The sequence below is a fragment of the Salvelinus fontinalis genome, chromosome 8, assembly GCF_029448725.1.
Source record: "Salvelinus fontinalis isolate EN_2023a chromosome 8, ASM2944872v1, whole genome shotgun sequence".
Lineage (NCBI taxonomy): Eukaryota > Metazoa > Chordata > Actinopteri > Salmoniformes > Salmonidae > Salvelinus > Salvelinus fontinalis.
This window is the reverse complement of record NC_074672.1, coordinates 9,115,315-9,134,170: the sequence shown is the minus strand read 5'-3', so window position 1 is coordinate 9,134,170 and position 18,856 is coordinate 9,115,315. Positions and strand designations below refer to the sequence as shown.

At 42.8% G+C, this 18,856-nt stretch overlaps 2 protein-coding genes and 1 long non-coding RNA gene across 4 annotated transcripts in view; all 3 read right to left on the bottom strand.

Annotated features, from left to right (window-relative positions):
• The window catches only part of LOC129860484 (plexin-B1-like), a 55,683-nt gene extending 44,621 nt beyond the window's left edge, over nt 1–11,062 (bottom strand). For both annotated transcript variants that reach the window (XM_055930894.1, XM_055930895.1), the window contains exon 1: nt 8,864–11,062. The gene's annotated coding sequence lies outside the window, so the exon portion shown is untranslated. The remainder of the gene's footprint in view (nt 1–8,863) is intronic.
• Nucleotides 11,063–12,259: 1,197 nt separating this feature from the next.
• LOC129860482 (putative nuclease HARBI1) lies at nt 12,260–13,217 on the bottom strand. Its single transcript, XM_055930893.1, has 2 exons — nt 13,104–13,217; nt 12,260–13,009 (listed from the first exon to the last, which is right to left on the bottom strand). The coding sequence occupies exons 1-2, from the start codon at nt 13,213–13,215 to the stop codon at nt 12,639–12,641; spliced, it is 483 nt and encodes a 160-aa protein (XP_055786868.1). The 5' UTR covers nt 13,216–13,217; the 3' UTR covers nt 12,260–12,638.
• Nucleotides 13,218–16,192: 2,975 nt separating this feature from the next.
• On the bottom strand, nt 16,193–18,624 carry LOC129860483 (uncharacterized). Its single transcript, XR_008760384.1, has 7 exons — nt 17,884–18,624; nt 17,620–17,796; nt 17,470–17,529; nt 17,305–17,387; nt 17,176–17,217; nt 16,934–17,107; nt 16,193–16,854 (listed from the first exon to the last, which is right to left on the bottom strand). It is a non-coding gene; the product is annotated as an uncharacterized LOC129860483 (long non-coding RNA).
• Nucleotides 18,625–18,856: the final 232 nt, after the last annotated feature.

Here is an 18,856-nt window from a genome sequence, read left to right as displayed (position 1 = left end):
GGTTTGAGGCTGGCCTCTTTCTTAACAGCAGCAATTACAACGGTAAATAACACACACAATTCCCTGAGATAACACTGCGAGTCTCAAAAAAGAACACATAGGACATTGTCTTTTCATTGACATGGATGTTTTCTAACTAATGACTTAAGTTATTGCAAACAACTCAGTTTGACCCATATCACATCCTCACAGAAAACACAATGTTGCAGATGAGAGCTGACAGGGTTAAGGTCCCTGGAGTATGTTGCTAGATCACCAGAGTTGTAGCAATGCCAAGTTCTACACTAAACAAAAATATAAATGCAACAATTTAAAAGATTTTACTGATTTATATAAATAAATTAGGCCCTAACCTAAGGATTTCACATGACTGGGAATACAGATATGCATTGGTTGGTCACAGATACCTTAAAAAAAAAAGGTAGGGTCGTGGATCAGAAAACCAGTCAGTATCTGGTGTGACCACCATTTGCCTCATGTAGCTCGACACATCTCCTTCACATAGAGTTGATCAGGCTGTTTGTTGATTGTGGCCTGTGGAAGGTTGTCCCACTCCTCTTCAATGGCTGTGCGAAGTTGCTGGATATTGGCGGGAACTGGAATACGCTGACGTACACGTTGATCCAGTGCATCCCGAACATGCTCAATGGGTGACATGTCTGGTGAGTATGCAGGCCATGGAATCAGCTTCCAGAAATTGTGTACAGATCCTTGCGACATGGGGCCGTGTATTTATCATGCCGAAACATGAGGTGATGGTGGCAAATGAATGGCACGACAATGGGCCTCAGGATCTCGTCACGGTATCTCTGTGCATTCAAATTGCCATCGATAAAATGCAATTGTGTTCGTTGTCCATAGCTTATGCCTGCCCATACTATAACCCCACCATGGGGCACTCTGTTCACAATGTTGACATCAGCAAACTGCTCACCCACACGATGCCATACTGCCATGCTGCCCAAGACAGTTGAAACCAGGATTCATCGATGAAGAACATACTTCTCCAGCGTGCCAGTGGCCATCAAATGTGAGCATTTGCCCACTGAAGTCAGTTACGACGTTGAACTGCAGTCAGGTCAAGACCCTGGTGAGGAAAACAGTTTGTGCAGAAATTCTTCGGTTGTGCAAACCCACAGTTTCATTAGCTGTCCGGGTGGCTGGCCTCAAACAATCCTGGGCTGGCATGGTTACACGTGGTCCGCGGTTGTGAGGCCGGTTGGACATACTGCCAAATTCTCTAAAACAACGTTAGAGGTGGCTTATGGTAGAGAAATGAATATTCAATTCTCTGGCAACAGCTCTGGTGGACATTCCTGCAGTCAGCATGACAAATGCACGCTTCCTCAAAACATGAGACATCTGTAGCATTGTGATGTATGACAAAACTGCACATTTTAGAGTGGCCTTTAATTGCCCCCCAGCACAACATGCACATGTGTAAGGATCATGCCGCTTAATCAGCTTCTTGATATGCCACACCTGTCAGGTGGATGGATTATCTTGGCAAAGGAGAAATGCTCACTAACAGGGATGTGCACAATTTAAGAAAAATAACCTTTTTGTGCATACGGAACATTTCTGGGATCTTTTATTTCAGCTCATGAAACTTGGGATCAACACTTGACATGCGTTTATATTTTTGTTCAGTATACATGGAAAAGCAAGCAGCAAAGCTGACTGAACAATGACAGAGAGAGGGGAGAGAGGTTCAAAGTATTAGACTTAGCTTGAGGATGTTTGTTTTGTTTGTCTCACTTTCCCCACACAAAGACTGTGTGGTCTACTCTAATACTGTAGGTTCTAAGGAAAATGTGTGTTTTCTAGACCTAGCTACCGAATTAGAAAAATACAATGTCCTTCGTTTCTTTACCCCACTACCACAACTTGACTTCCGCTAAAGAGTGCCCAAGAAGTCTTTACAATAAAAGGGTAGACTGATGAATGAAGGTGCTGTGACTGAGTAGATCCTTGGACCGAGGCATACATAGACAAGACTCTCAGGAATCAAATGACAGGCGATGCATACAGAACATAATGCAAATGTATGCTCACAAGCGCACAGAAATAGAATACGTGTTTGTGTTACCAAGATCTGATTGAATTGGCTGTAGGCCTACAGAGTCGCTTGCAGTGGTCAAAACAAGGCTACATGTTTTACTCTCTGCTGACTATAGAACTGGAACAAACAGCACGGCCTTCTTGGCCAAGATCCTCTACTAAATTACAAAGTTCAACAGGCAGAAATTCCAATACTTGCCATTTGATAGAACACTAGGCAGTCAGTCTCAGAGCCCACTAAGTAGGGATGCTTGGCAGAAGGCATCTTCCATTGGTCTGAGACGTAGCTAGGTTTCAACCAGAGATTTAAGTAATTTAAAGCCACTCCTCAGGTTCAATACAAAGAAAAGGACTCCGCATCTGCTTATCCACCACGGTCTGAGTGAAACTAACCTTTAACAGAATTTGAAGAATAGGCTAAATATAATGCAGAATGGTACTTCTATGGAATAGTTTTGTCTAAGGCCTACTAGCAATATTAGAAACTTTAGTTGAATAATCAATTTAATGACATCTGGTAAACATTAAACAAGCATCTTGAATTTTGGGATCAAGAGACTGTGAGCTTCTTTATTGGAATTATGATCTAATTCTTCGATTTGAGGTTATTTACTGTCAATGTAAGTACAAGCATCTCGTGCCATCCGCTCTACTCTGTTCCTACCATAATGGCTCTGGTTTGGTCTCTGAACGTGTCCTCTGAATACACGCCATTACTGCACATTCATGTGCATTACATAGATAGATATCAGCATTATCGTCCCTGGTCTGTTTAACTATGTGGACATTTCAGAACAACCATGTCATTCATTATTTTGAGATCAAAAGGGAATGTTTTGTGAAGCCAATTACTTGCCTTTGACTGAGACCTAAGGTCAACATCGTTCAAAGCATGCAACGATTACAAATAAAAAGGTTCAAATAAACAAAATATTTATCTTGCTTTCTTTGTTGCCGAGTTTTCCCTTCTAATGTCAAAACAAACTGGCACGCCATACTCTAAAAAAAGGCAGTTATTGGTGACCCAAATGTCCTAGAGACGGTAACCAGTTTGGGACATACACGCCATGCAAAATGACACAGAAAGTAGCCTTTCAGTTTTTCAACTTTTGTAGGCTTTTTAGTGCCAAAACTTCATGAAAAGGCATCTGACAAGTAAATTCATAAACAAACAAGAACATAATTGTTATATTATATGACTGTGTTTTCATGAAATTTATGAGATCATCGTCAAGTCCATTCAAAAAGACAAGGGACATGAACACAGAGGATGACGTAGGAGCGCGTCACTTGCATAGCGTATTGGGCTGAGCATCAAGACTGGGAGGCCAGCCCTGTGGTCTAATCTTTAAAGTCAAGGCTGAGGTCAACTTTAATGCACTACTCTTCTTTAGCCTTTTCCTTAAATCAAGGGACAAGGTGCAAGGGATTTAACTAACATCCAAACAAGAAACTCTTGAGTCTAAATAGCAATGACGATACTGAAACAACCCTCCAAATCAACTTAGGAGAAGCAAGGTAGAAAGTTACATTTGAATATTAGCATTTTATTCCGATACCGAGCCACATATTTGATGAGGAGGATCTAACAGAACAGTCAATGTGCTTCAGGAAGTTAGATATTGGAAGTGAAAAAAAATGGAGGAAAGAAACATGACTATAGTCCTTAACTTTTGTTCACTGTGCATATTTCCTCTTCCTCAATCTCATTGTCTGAGGTAAAGGGGATTAAAGCGATCTCCTATCTAGGATCTACCCAGACTCTCTCCAAATCCCCTTCACTGCTAATAAAGATGAGAAAGAGAAGTTGTGAGAAGCCAAGCTGACTTCGCAATACACCCCTCTGTTCAAGTACAGTAATCCCATATGCATTAACTCGATTGGCAGAGGGATAAGATGCTTGGAGGTTTGTTTAATCAATTAACTGGTTTTAGGCTGGTTTTAGTCATTACGTGTGCAATAATGTATCATTTATTATCTGAACATTTGATGCCATACTGCACAAACACCATTTGTCAGTCATGCCAGGTTCCAGTTGGGACCACAAGGTTCTACTGGCATGTCGTTTAGCAAGGGAATGCGAACAACTGTGATTGAAATAACTTGCATAGCTGAGCTGGGCTCACAGGCAAGTGTCCAGAGGGAGGGAGGGAGGTTGCCATGTTACTGCACAATAACCACACCCTCCATATCTGGGGCTTCCCATGGGACTGCAAAGAGCTATGATAAAGGGGGAATTTTCAGCAGACTACAACACTTCAAATAAAAATTACGTTTATTTTTTATACATTTCAAGTGTCAAGGTGGATCGTAGGGACATTATCAATTGACATTCACTATAGAACTTGAACAGCCTTTAAGGCCTTGATGGAAAACAGCATACAATGTGATGACACCAAAATAGAGTGGAAAAACAGCCCATGGGGATACGTTTTTACAAAACAATGTTCTGTTAACCTATCTGACAGCTGTTGGTGTTTGCTGTGACCGTCCTTGTTTCCTCAGGCTCTAACATCACCTGTTTCCAAAGGCCAGGGAAAGACCTAAAAAAAGGCAGTAACTTGGTATCCAGACAGTGCTCATCTTCAACCCAGTCCACCAGACCCTATTGAGGGTAATGACCATCAGCACTGTCCCTAGCTTAGTCAGGAAATGGAAAAGCTTATCATTGGTAAGCACAACACAGAAGCTGCTTACCACTAATGAAAAGGGGTATTTATTAGGAAGCCAAATCAAATGGGCACAGCCTCAGAGGAGGATCAGAAGCCGGCGTGTGGTCCAACCTCCACAGTGACTTGCAAGAAAGAGGGGAGACATGAAAGCAGATAAGGACATAAAGAGAGACACTTTTACCTAAAAAATAAGGGAAACTATGCAGGGCTTTCACACGCGTTAGCATTAGCTAATGAATATTCCATCCTGGGTGGGCTTAGTGATGTAATGCAGAGCAGTCAACGAGTCGGCAGCTTCTGAGATCTGCATACGGCAACTGTACAGTACACTCAACCTGTGCAGTGCATCAAGCTACAGGTCTGGCTGAAAGATGTAATTACCAAAACAGCAGGATGTACAGTATGTTCGTCATAGTTACCTATGATAGTCACATTGTGGTTTTAAACAGTTAAAATACTTTATATACTTTCACCATGTAAATCCTTTGTAATATTCCTTCATTTCCTCACAGTGATGTTCCGAGCAGTATGTCCAGAGTGGTGCCCCCTTGTCAACCTCCCACACCCCGGCAGATCATAAAACCACACCCCGCAGCACAAGAATGCATCATAAGGGAAGAGCAGCTGCTGCTAGAGTGATTGATGGGGTGGACGCCCCAAATACCTCCTTCCAATCCTTGACCTCTCAGATCTTCCAACCATCCCCCAACCTCAAGATGCCCATATCACTCGAAAATATATTTTGAAAGGAGATTACTATAAGATGTCCTTCTGTCTAGATATGCTTGGAGTTATTTGACCCACTCTCTCCCTATTGTCAAGTCTCTGTCATCTAGGCTAGTGTTTGTTCCACTGTGAGAATAATTACTTTAGGTACATATACTGTTGCTTCAGAGGAAGACAAGTGTCAATCCACTTTTCCATGCTGAACTGAGACTGTGGCTTGGGATCTCCACCAATCCAATAGTCAATAGTCTATGTCTCTGGGGCCTAGAATACAGGTCTACACGACCAGTCGGAGTAGGATGAGGAGAAACGGCTAGACCAGCTGGCCAGAGCGGAAAAAAATCCCTAAATTCCATTAATGCTCATGTTACATGTGAGCAGTTACTTTTTATTATCTCAGAACCTACTGGTTTGCAACTGTCACTCTGGGAAACCCATTTCTCATACAGTAAGCATCCTGTTTCAAAAGTGCCAACAACTCATCCCTCGGTCAGCTTGTTCTCATGTTGAGAAAAGCAAAAGGGTTAGCCTACATCATTAAAGGGATACTTCCCAGAGTCAGACTAACTTGTGTTTACCATTTGTCTCTGTGTTCAGTATGAAGGAAGTTAGAGGTAGTTTCGCAAACGTTCGCACAATAGTTCGCAATTGCGCTAGCACTAGTTAGCAACAGGCTTCATTAGAAAATGCATCGACGACGTTGTACCCACGGTGAGGGTTCGCTTCTTCCCCAATCAAATGCCCTGGATTAACACAGAGGTTGGCGCTAAACTAAAGAGCAGGGCTACTGAACACAGAGCTATCGCAGACAACCCTGATGCTACTGTACGGCCGAAGACAGGAATAAGTACAAGAAGGCCCGCTATGACCTCCGCAGAATCATCAAACGAGCAAAAGGAAAATATAGGAATAAGGTGGCATCATATTACACAGGCTCCGACGCCCAACACGTGGCAGGGGCTACAGTCTATTGCGGATTACAAAGGAAGCCCTAACCATGATCTGCCCAACGATGCCTCTCTACAAGACGAACTCAATGCATTTTATGCACGCTTTGACAACAGAGCCACCCTAGATCCACTCCAATTTGCATACCGCCCCAACAGATCAATCGATGACGCAATCTTAATTGCTATCCACACTTCCCTCTCCCACCTAAATAAGAGGAATACCTGTGAGAATGCTGTTCCTTGCCTACATCTCAGCGTTAAACACCATTATCCCCTCCAAGCTCATCCCCAAGGTTAAGACTCTGGGTCTGAACACCTCCCTCTGCAACTGGATCCTGGACTTTCTAACGTGCTGACCCCAGGAGGTGAGGGTAGGCAACCTCACCTCCACCACGCTGACCCTTATCACAGGGGCCCCACAGGGGGTGTGTGCTTAGTCCCCTCCTGTACTTCTTGTTCACTCATGACCATGTGGCCACGCATGACTAACACCATTATCAAGTTTGCTGACAACAGGAGTGGTAGGCCTGATCACCGGCGACGATGAGTCACCCTACAAGGAGGAGGCCAGTGCCCTGACAGTGTGGTGCCGGAGCAACAAACCCTCCCTCAACGTCAGCAAGACCAAGGAGCTGATTGGGGACTACAGGAAATGGGTGCGGGGGGGGGGGGGGGGGGGGGCATGCCTACATACACATTGACAGGTCGGCAGTGGAGCAGGTAGACAGCTTCAAGTTCCTCTGTGTCCAAATCACAAAATAATTAAAATGGTTCCAACAGACACGCACATTCATGAAGGCGCGAAAGTGCCTCTTCCCCCTCAGGAGGTTGAAAAAGTTAGTTATAGGCCCTTAAATCCAGAAAAGGTTCTACAGCTGTACCATTGAGAGCATATTGACCAGCTGCATCACTGCAATAGCATCACTGCAATAGCATCACTGCAATAGCATCACTGCAATAGCATCACTGCAATAGCATCACTGCAATAGCATCACTGCAATAGCATCACTGCAATAGCATCACTGCAATAGCATCACTGCAATAGCATCACTGCAATAGCATCACTGCAATAGCATCACTGCAATAGCATCACTGCAATAGCATCACTGCAATAGCATCACTGCAATAGCATCACTGCAATAGCATCACTGCAATAGCATCACTGCAATAGCATCACTGCAATAGCACCACCCTGGATCGCATGGCACTACAGAGGGTTCTGCAGACAGCCCAGTATTTGACTGGGGCCAAGCTCACTGCCATCCAGGACCTCTATATCAGGCAGTGTGAAAAGAAGGCCCGGAAAATCGTCAAAGACGCACAACAAGAGGTACCGGTGCTTCAAGTCTGACACCAATAGGCTCTTGAACAGCTTCGAACCCCAAGCAATACGACTGATAAAAAGCTAACAAAATAGCTACACGGACAGAGTTTGACCTTTTATTTCAGTATTTGCACTGTCTCTATTCACACTCACAGAGCCCTACACACTCACACAAACGCTCACTCCATCATTTTCTCACTCACAGATAATATGCACATACATTTTTACTGACTCTACACACCTGCACCCACTCACATGCAAGCTGCTGCTACTTTGTTTATCTTATATCCTGTTGCCTAGTCACCTCACCCCTATACATATCTACCTCCATCACTCCAGTATCCCTGCACATGTAAATATGGTATTGGAACTGACTTTAAAAATTTCCTGTATATGGTATGCTTACTTACTGTATCTCTTATTTCACGTGTTTTTATGTTTTCCATTAATACATCGTTATTGATTATTGCATTGTTGGGCTTTGCGTCTCCAAGAAAGACATTTCACTGTACATGTGTATGTGACATTGAAACTTAACACTTTAACTTTTGTGGTATCCACGAGTTCATTGGAGGCTGTGGAAGTAGATAAAAGGCCTCACTGTCAAAATCCCAAAGTATCCTTTAAACATTTCACTTATCAATCAAGTATATCTATCCTGTAGATGACAGCCTCCCTTCTATTGATTGTAAAAAAATTAGTCACAAAGCAAGATTGAACGGCAGCCGCTGATTAAGTTTTTTTATTTTGTCCGTCTGAGAGGTCCTAGTGCCTTCAACGTTTGATCTTATCAAATCAAAATTGCATGTCTCGTACACATATTTTACAGATGTTGTCACAGGTGCAGCGAAATGCTTATGTTTCTAGCTCCCACAGTGCAGTAACACCTAACAGTATAAAACAACACACAAATCCCAAAAATATCAGAACGAGCAATGTCATAGTCCAGAATATAAATATAAAATACATTTATATAATGGTATGAATGGACAGTATATGAACAGACAGGTGTGTACAGCAGTAGTTATATAGGATGAGCCTGACTTGATTAGAATAGAGTATATACATATGAAGTGGGTAGAACAATATGTAAACATTATTAAAGTGACCAGTGTTCAATGACTACGTACATAGGGCAGCAGTCTCTAAGGTGCAGGGCAGGGTACCGGAAGGAGGCTGGCTAGTGGTGACTGGAGGCCGGCATGTTCATTCCTGTTACCTGAAAACTTGAAATTGGCCTCTGGGCCAAATAGTCAGACATTTTTAAGACATGAGCGAAAGCACACAGCAATCCAAATCTGAGAGCTATCCCCGGTGGTGTCTTTGCCAGCCAAGGAAAGTGAGCCCACAAGTCTCAACCAATCACATGGCAGGGTTTTTAGCGGAAGCAAAGATGGTGTTGGTGGTAGCCACCCACACAAATGTAAAAGCCTTTTACCAGACATTGTGTTGAAGACATACTACTGGGAATGAGACTGTATTCCCCCTTGCCAACAAATCATATCCCCCACTCTATTGCAAAGTGATCTGAGGGTAATGTGATATTGTGCTCATGGAAAAAGCACTTGGACTAGCAGATGGCCTGCTATTCAAGAATGTCCGTCTGGGTTTTGAACAGCAAAACAAGTGAAAGAGTAAGCGCTCGAAGGTCATGCCCATGGCCATTTTACTACAAAGTCTTCCTGTAATGATGTTACTGGGCTAGGGTAAGATGCTGGATAATCAAAACCCTAATCCAACATAATCAAATTACATCTGATCAGCCAATACACCTAGAAAAAGGTTGTCCTTTGGTATACAAAAATATATATAAATCTGGTTTTGTTTATTGCACTTCTGGATTACCTACACAAGGTAGGAAAGTGAAAACCGACTGGGGGGGGGGGGAAGAATGAAAGCACCATCTCAATAGGGTGTATTAGGTGCAAAACAGGATTTGGGGGGATTTTAAACAAAGCCTCTCCTAGCCTGATCACAGCTGAAAACATAGCATGTGATCCTTTATGAACGTTGGCCATTGTATGAATAAAGTTTGAATATTACACAATAATTTCCTGCAGTAGAAAGAAAAAGAAAGGGAGTGGCTATTTAAAAAATACACACTTCCACTGTTAAGCTATAATTGTAACCCCTGTTAAAAGATAATACCAAACTTTTCCAGAATCACACCTAGGCAAACATACAGATATGTACAAATTCAACTGATTTTGCCAATGGCAAGTTGTAAGCTAATTTCAAAAGGGGGAACAACAGCTTTAGACAGTTAGGAAGAGGATGTGTCCGTCTGTATCCAAAAGATTATGACAGCAGCTGAAAATGGTATTGGAAAAACCACACAACACATCCAGTTACAGTATCTATATCAGGTGAGAGTGGAGCCCAACCGTGTCAGCTGGATCCTCAGCTCATCAATCCCTACATGTGGGAGAAGGAGAATGGCATGCTGGCAGCTTTACTTGCATAACGCCAAAAAGTGGTGGTGGTACATCAATAGTTTGTCTGATAATTGCCAAATGATAGTCAGACAATACACAAACAAAACATTTGTTTTGATGGTCTATGCCTAGACAATTTGAACAACGACCCCAAGTGGAATAATCACACCAGACAACTGTCTCCACTGAGCAATTCAATATAATACACCCATACACAAAACCATTTTTTATTTCAAGGATGCCTTCCTTCGGTGCAGGGGTTAGTGTTAAAAACATTTAACAAAATGCTCATGGATAAATAAAGATGTATTGAGTGATATTACATTTTACTTGGACTTGTTTTTTGACAACATAGGAACTTTTAAAGTATTGCAACAACGCAATACATTATTGCACCTTCCCATCTTAAAAATCTATGGAATGAGGTACCATTTTAAACTCTAGCCCGTAATTTGTTTCATTCAACGTAGTCTGAATTGTCGCATTTGTTTCTCCTCTAGGTTGTAATGTTTATTAGGCACTAAAAACAACTTTAAGTACATTTTTGTTTAAAAGGCACTCAAATCAAACTGTATTCTTACCTTTAAAAAGTAAAGCGATACGATGTCACGGAGTCTCGATTTGAGCTCCCCGGCGTTATTAACGAGAGAAAAGTGTCTGTTCTCCGTCCAAATGGACGACCGTTATCTCCAGCTAATCCAAATGCAAGTTGTTTGACAAATTATTGTAAAAACGTGCGTTTACTTTACTGCCCCTTCCTATTCTTTACCGAGCAGCACTGTGTCAGTTGTCGTATGGTACATTCGTTGTCTTTGAGGATCGCCACAGCTGACAAGCCGCTTGGTTTGCGCACGGTGAGTTCAGAGGAACAGTTACTACAACGAACAAGCTCAAACTGAGTGGCAGACTTCTTTTTAGGCATATCTGGGAGTGGGCAACTTATTGTGTGGAAGCGCAATTGCTTCTTCCCGCAGTGAGCCATTGTTTACAGACAAGCAAGACGCGCAATAAATGAATGATATCGTCGAACTTTCACAAAAACAAGTTAAATACTTGAAATAATGGATACTTTTATCCTCATTTTAATTATATTCGTTTTATAATGATTTAGCAAATTCCCATACGTAGGCCTATCCCCTGCCCAAAACATACGTGTTACCACCACAAACATAATTCCTTATAAACAACAAACGGTATAAATTCACAGCTCCAGGTGGTAATACAAGAGGAAATTCAATGACAGTATCACCTCAAAATCCGTATGTAGACCTATGTGATATGAGCCTCCTCTGGTGGTTACCAGTGGGACTGAAAGCACATTTACACAAAAAATAACCTAACGTACCAGGGGCCTGTTGCACAAAACTAGGATAAGGGATTAAGCCAGGATATCTTGGTGATCCTGGCTCAATTGATCCGTAATCCGGTTGCACTAAAGATGGATAGGGGGCAGGAGGATATGTTATGGTATAAATTACCATGGAGATTTATTCTGTGGAGCTAGCCTGCTCCAGACCAGGCTAAATTCCAGGATCTATTTAATCTCATTCCTAATGTCAGTCAGCAGTCACCACAAATGGAAACCAATAGTTATTTCACTGCTCACTATACATTGTTATCACATATAACTAGACCCACTGTCATTATTTAAATGTTTGTGATCATTAATTTCAATGATTTTGGATAAAAAATAATTTTTAGATGATGTTGCTATCATTAGATAATTTACAGTTTCCCATAGACTATAAGGCTATATATAAAATGATAGAATATTAGGGCCACAGAGGGGAAAAAAACACAAGTAATAATATTGTAACCAGTTGTTTTAAAGGAGGACAGTTGTTAAAATGACAGATGTGGGGCATTTCGTGAAATTGTACTTCAGTATGGTTTCATAAACAAAGACATGCTGATGTGCCAGAATATTAAGTATCACATTGTCATAAGTATCAAAACTGTAAAAACAATGTAGCTTTTCTGCAGAAAGAACCAGCCTCAAATTTATGACTTTATCCTTTTTCTTCAGTGTGGCCCTAGTACTCTGTCATATAAACAAATACACATTCCATATGAATATAAAAACACAATGTGTAACATTATGTTCCTTTATTGAATAAGGACAAAACAAAGCAGGTAAACCATCAGCTCCTTTCGAAACTGAAGTCAGTGACTCTACAAGATGGAAAGCACAGAATCCAAGCATATTATACAAAATGATACATACACATTCAAAGGTCTGTATATAACACACCCTGCATGTCTGCACACTAAAATAAATGCAGGACAAATCCATACACATCAACTGAACAGACAAATGAATGGATGCAGTAGCCTCCCTGCAGCCTTGTATTACACACAGTATACCGCACAAACATCATAAGAGGCCAAATTCGTAAAAAAACGAACCCAAAAAAAACCAAATTCCTCTGCCACCGCAGGACATATTTAACCAAAATTGAAAGCACACATACTAACTAAAATAATTCAACACATATTGGTCCCTCAGCAGCCGACCACTGTCGTCATCAGGGAAGATTGACGGATTGTCCCAGTCCATGGCTGGTGGCACTCTGGGGGCCCTCTCCTTCCTCAGGCAGGCCACATTGTGGAGGACAGCACAAGCCACAGTAATATCACATGCCCTAACAGGGCTGACCCTTAATTTGTGAAGGCAGTGAAAGCGTGCCTTCAGGAGGCCAAAGGTCATTTCAACTCTGGCCCTGGTCCTGGCATGGGCATGGTTGTAGGCCTGCTGTGCTTCCTGGGGGTCTGTGAAAGGTGTCAGGAGAAAAGGCTGGCAGCCATACCCCCTGTCTCCCAGCAACACACCAGAGAATTCACCTGTCAACACAAAATCTCATCATTACTACCTCATAAACACAGTGATATTCTTGACACAGCCATGATGGTTATAAATAGGGGTTGTGTGGCTTACCTTGTGATAGGCACTGATAGATTTCAGAGGCCCGAAAGATTCTGGAGTCATGGACTGAGCCAGGCCATTTTGCCACAACATTGCTGATCACACAGTCAGCATTGCAGACCATCTGAAATCATAAGATGAGGAATATTACACCAATCAATGCACATCACTGGCAATTTTTTTATTTATTTATTTAACCTTTATTTAACCAGGTAGGCAAATTGAGAACACGTTCTCATTTACAATTGCGACCTGGCCAAGATAAAGCAAAGCAGTTCGACACATACAACAACACATAGTTACACATGGAGTAAAAACAAACATATAGTCAATAATACAGTGAAAAAGATAAAAAAATAAGTCTATATACAATGTGAGCAAGTGAGGTGAGATAAGGGAGGTGAAGGCAAACAGATATATGTATAAATAAATAAAAATATAAAAAGGCCATGGAGGCGAAGTGAGTACAACACAGCAAGTAAAATAAAAACTAAAAAAAACACTGGAATGGTTGGTTTGCATTGGAAGAAAGTGCAAAGTAGAGACAGAATAATGGGGTGCAAAGGAGCAAAATAAATTAATAAATAAATACAGTAGGTAAAGAGGTAGTTGTTTGGGCTAAATTGTAGATGGGTTATGTACAGGTGCAGTAATCTATGAGCTGCTCTGACAGCTGGTGCTTAAAGCTAGTGAGGGAGATAGGTGTTTCCAGTTTCAGAGATTTTTGTAGTTCGTTCCAGTCATTGGCAGCAGAGAACTGGAAGGAGAGGCGTCCAAAGGAAGAATTGGTTTTGGGGGTGACTAGAGAGATATACCTGCTGGAGCGCGTGCTACGGGTAGGTGCTGCTATGGTGACCAGCGAGCTGAGATAAGGGGGGACTTTACCTAGCAGGGTCTTGTAGATGACCTGGAACCAATGGGTTTGGCGACGAGTATGAAGCGAGGGCCAGCCAACGAGAGTGTACAGGTCGCAGTGGTGGGTAGTATATGGGGCTTTGGTGACAAAACGGATGGCACTGTGATAGACTGCATCCAATTTATTGAGTAGGGTTTTGGAGGCTATTTTGTAAATGACATCACCGAAGTCGAGGATTGGTAGGATGGTCAGTTTTACAAGGGTATGTTTGGCAGCATGAGTAAAGGATGCTTTGTTGCGGAATAGGAAGCCAATTCTAGATTTGACTTTGGATTGGAGATGTTTGATGTGGGTCTGGAAGGAGAGTTTACAGTCTAACCAGACACCTAGGTATTTGTAGTTGTCCACATATTCTAAGTCAGAGCCGTCCAAAGTAGTGATGTTGGACAGGCGGGCAGGAGCAGGCAGCGATCGGTTGAAGAGCATGCATTTGGTTTTACTTGTATTTAAGAGCAGTTGGAGGCCACGGAAGGAGAGTTGTATGGCATTGAAGCTCGCCTGGAGGGTTGTTAACACAGTGTCAAAAGAAGGGCCAGAAGTATACAGAATAGTGTCGTCTGCGTAGAGGTGGATCAGAGAATCACCAGCAGCAAGAGCGACATCATTGATGTAAACAGAGAAGAGAGTCGGTCCAAGAATTGAACCCTGTGGCACCCCCATAGAGACTGCCAGAGGCCCGGACAACAGACCCTCCGATTTGACACACTGAACTCTATCAGAGAAGTAGTTGGTGAACCAGGCGAGGCAATCATTAGAGAAACCAAGGCTGTCGAGTCTGCCAATGAGGATGTGGTGATTGACAGAGTCAAAAGCCTTGGCCAGGTCAATGAATACGGCTGCACAGTATTGTTTCCTATCGATGGCGGTTACGATATCGTTTATGACCTTGAGCGTGGCTGAGGTGCACCCATGACCAGCTCTGAAACCAGATTGCATAGCGGAGAAGGTGTGGTGTGATTCGAAATGGTCGGTAATCTGTTTGTTGACTTGGCTTTCGAAGACCTTAGAAAGGCAGGGTAGGATAGATATAGGTCTGTAGCAGTTAGGGTCAAGGGTGTCCCCCCCTTTGAAGAGGGGGATAACCGCAGCTGCTTTCCAATCTTTGGGGATCTCAGACGACACGAAAGAGAGGTTGAAGAGGCTAGTAATAGGGGTGGCAACAATTTCAGCAGATAGTTTTAGAAAGAAAGGGTCCAGATTATCTAGCCCGGCTGATTTGTAAGGGTCCAGATTTTGCAGCTCATTAAGAACATCAGCTGACTGTATTTGGGAGAAAGAGAAATGGGGAAGGCTTGGGCGAGTAGCAGAGGGGAGGGCAGTGCTGTTGTCCCGGGTAGGGGTAGCCAGGTGGAAAGCATGGCCAGCCGTAGAAAAATGCTTATTGAAATTCTCAATTATAGTGGATTTGTCGGTGGTGACAGTGTTTCCTATCTTCAGGGCGGTTGGAAGCTGGGAGGAGGTGTTCTTATTCTCCATGGACTTTACGGTGTCCCAGAACTTTTTTGAATTTGTGTTGCAGGAAGCAAATTTCTGCTTGAAAAAGCTAGCCTTGGCTGTTCTAACTGCCTGTGTATATTGGTTTCTGGCTTCCCTGAAAAGTTGCATATCACGGGGGCTGTTCGATGCTAATGCAGAACGCCATAGGATGTTTTTCTGTTGGTTAAGGGCAGTCAGGTCAGGAGAGAACCAAGGGCTATATCTGTTCCTGGTTCTAAATTTCTTGAATGGGGCATGCTTATTCAAGATGGTGAGGAAGGCATTTAAAAAAAATGACCAGGCATCCTCTACTGACGGGATGAGATCAATATCCTTCCAGGATACCCCGGCCAGGTCAATTAGGAAGGCCTGCTCGCTGAAGTGTTTCAGGGAGCGTTTGACAGTGATGAGTGGAGGTCGTTTGACCAGCTGACCCATTACGGATGCAGGCAATGCAGAGTGTTCGTCAATGGACAATATCAAAAAGTTATGTTCACCTGAACATTAATGCTGTGAAAGGATTTCCTATTCACAAAATCGGCCTCATGGGCACCTGAGGGGGCTTTTATCCTTATGTGTGTGCAGTCCACTGCACCAATGACATTGGGGAAACCTGTCACACAAAGTAATGAGTATCCTACTATGTGTTAACAGTTGTCCTGTAATTTGTAGATCCTCTTACCTGCAATCCTATAGAACTCCTCTTTGATGTCACAGAGTCTTCTGTGGCCAGGGAAGGAGATGAAGACATCTGCTAATGCTTTGATAGCCAGACACACACTCCTTATTGTGCGGCAAATTGTGGCCTTGTTCAGCTGTTCTGCATCCCCCACTGAGTACAGGAAGGCTCCACTAGCAAAAAAGCGCAAGGCCACACAAACCATTTGCTCCACACTCAGTGCATGGCTCCGTGCAGTGCGGTGCTTAATCCTGGGACACAGTAGTCTGCATAGATACCTGATGCCATCTGCAGAAAACCTGTATCTTTCATATAGATGGTCATCAGGGAAGGCCAGTGGGTCCAACCGGTCCCTGAAGACCCTTTCTCGCCTGAAGGCTCTCCTCAGCACAAGTGCTTCTTCATCCACCACATCTCGCACGAATGGGCATGCCATTGTCAGAGCAGAAAGGAACACACAATTTTGGGCCTTCATATAGGCTAGTGGCCACACCTGGTGCTGGGGGGGTGGGCAAAAGAGGGCGATGCCTTATAACGATGACTTGGTTGTACTGATTGCTGGGAAAATAAAAAAAAACTTAGAAAGATGCCACCGTCCTGTGTGCTCACAATAAGAGCTCATATGTCATGGCTCACTTGACTTTACGAGAATATACCAAATTTTTATTTTGAGCTGTGTCATCTTCTTGGAGCTGGGGGAGGAAAGAAAAATAATGATTAATACATTTGTGTTACAGTTAGCATACAGTGTACATTGAAGGCATATCTCACCTCCCTCTCAAGTTTTTTTATTTCAAGGTCCAGTTTCCTAATTGTCCTCTTTTTTATTTCGGACTCCAGTGCAAGATTTTCCATCTTTTTCTTCTTGTACTGAATGTCTATGTCTGCCAGTTCTATTTGGCGCCGGAGGTGGTTGCCATACAACTTTCTGATAGCTTGTGAGCTCTGTGAACACAATACAATTAGCGCAGCTGGAATTTGGCAGGATGTGGTGTCCTTTTATTAATACGCACTATGTTGCCAGGCTGGTTTTCCCACTGTATAGCATCTGGGTCCTGTAAAAGAAATTAGATTTTTTGATTTTGATGAGGACTCCTCACCATTGTAGAGTAAATAGTACTTTCACAGTCTTAACATGATACCTCATGCCTTCTGGAATCCAGAGAGATGGTCTCCTCCTCATCATCGTCTCCTGTGCTGTTGCTGCTGCACTGGGGCCTTCACCCTATCACATTTAATCGGATTCATATTGAAGCTAGTAGACAAGACATGCCAGGCCTACAGTATGCCTTTGATGGAGTACTCACTGGATCAGCATCGTCTGGTGCTTGTGCTGGTGGCTCTAACAGGAACAGTGCTGCCAGACACTGCAAGGCAATAGGTAAACCAAAGTCAGACAGTCCAAATTGATTCAATATGAATGTGGTTGTATCCCATGTAGAGATGGAAGGACATACCTTGAATGAAGTGGGTGGCATCTTGGGAGGAACCTATGCTCGTCTCTTTCCCCCCAGGGATCCCCTCTAAGACGGGCCTGCCTTTATTTAGCTCCAAGGCCATGTCCTCTGCTGGGGTAAGGTCAGCCTTTGGTGACCCACCACCCGTGCCTTGTCTGTGGGTATTCTTTTTCACTGCTAAAACAGTACAGACAATGTGTGAGCAGGCACCTTCTGGGTACAATATATGCTTGTGCTTTGTTAAATATTAGTCAGGGACCATACCATTCTGCAGAATGTTCTTGTATTTGATTTTGACCTGTTGCCATGTCCGTTTTGGCCCGTTCATGTTTCATCTACACACACACACACACACACACACACATTTAATGGAGTCACACTGCAAAAAATTACTTGGTATTTTTGTCTTGTTTTCAGTAAAAATATCAAAAAATGTATCATAGCTTTATACAGTGTGATGGAGTTACTTTACACAATTTCACTCATATCTGCAGTGCATTTCAATTAAAAATTTAACCGTTTCATAATTACAGTACAACTGCATTTTTGGAGATGTGAATTAAATATTTGAATTGTAATTGTGATGTTTCAGCGGAGCGGTGACTGTGTAATTGTGCACTACTTACGCATTCAGGCGGTCTGCAATACTTTGCCACGCTTTTTCTCTTTGCTTTATCACTGTAGCGGTGTTGCCTTTCTTCTTAATTATATCTTTTACCTCCTCGTATGCCTCCATGAGGATTTGTGCTTCCGACGGGGAAAAGTACGCGGCTCTAGTTGCCATGGTAAATCAGTTAATCTGTGATCTGTGGCGGGGTCTATTTGAGTGAGCCGTGAGCGCGCACCTATCCAGGATTGGTTTCACCTGGCTTAATGAATCCGTGTCTGCTCATCCTGGCTTGGTCTTTGTGCAACCAATTAAGCCTGGACGCACATGTTTTGGCTTCATTGAGCTCAGCTGAGTCATTTATCCCGGATGTCTTAATTCTACTTTTGTGCAACAGGCCCCAGGCGAGGAAAAAAACAAAAATAACAGATTTGATTACCACTCATAATTGTATAGCATGTCTTTCATTCTTTACTTGTGTAGGAACCATTTTTGCCTCCTACTTATGTGTTTTTTGTGTTGCGATGTCATTGTATATCACACTTAATTTGTTGCCTGAAGACCCAAACTGATTTCTTCCGCTGCTCTATGTTTTGCTACATGCTTCAGTGTGACTGCCATCATCTAAGT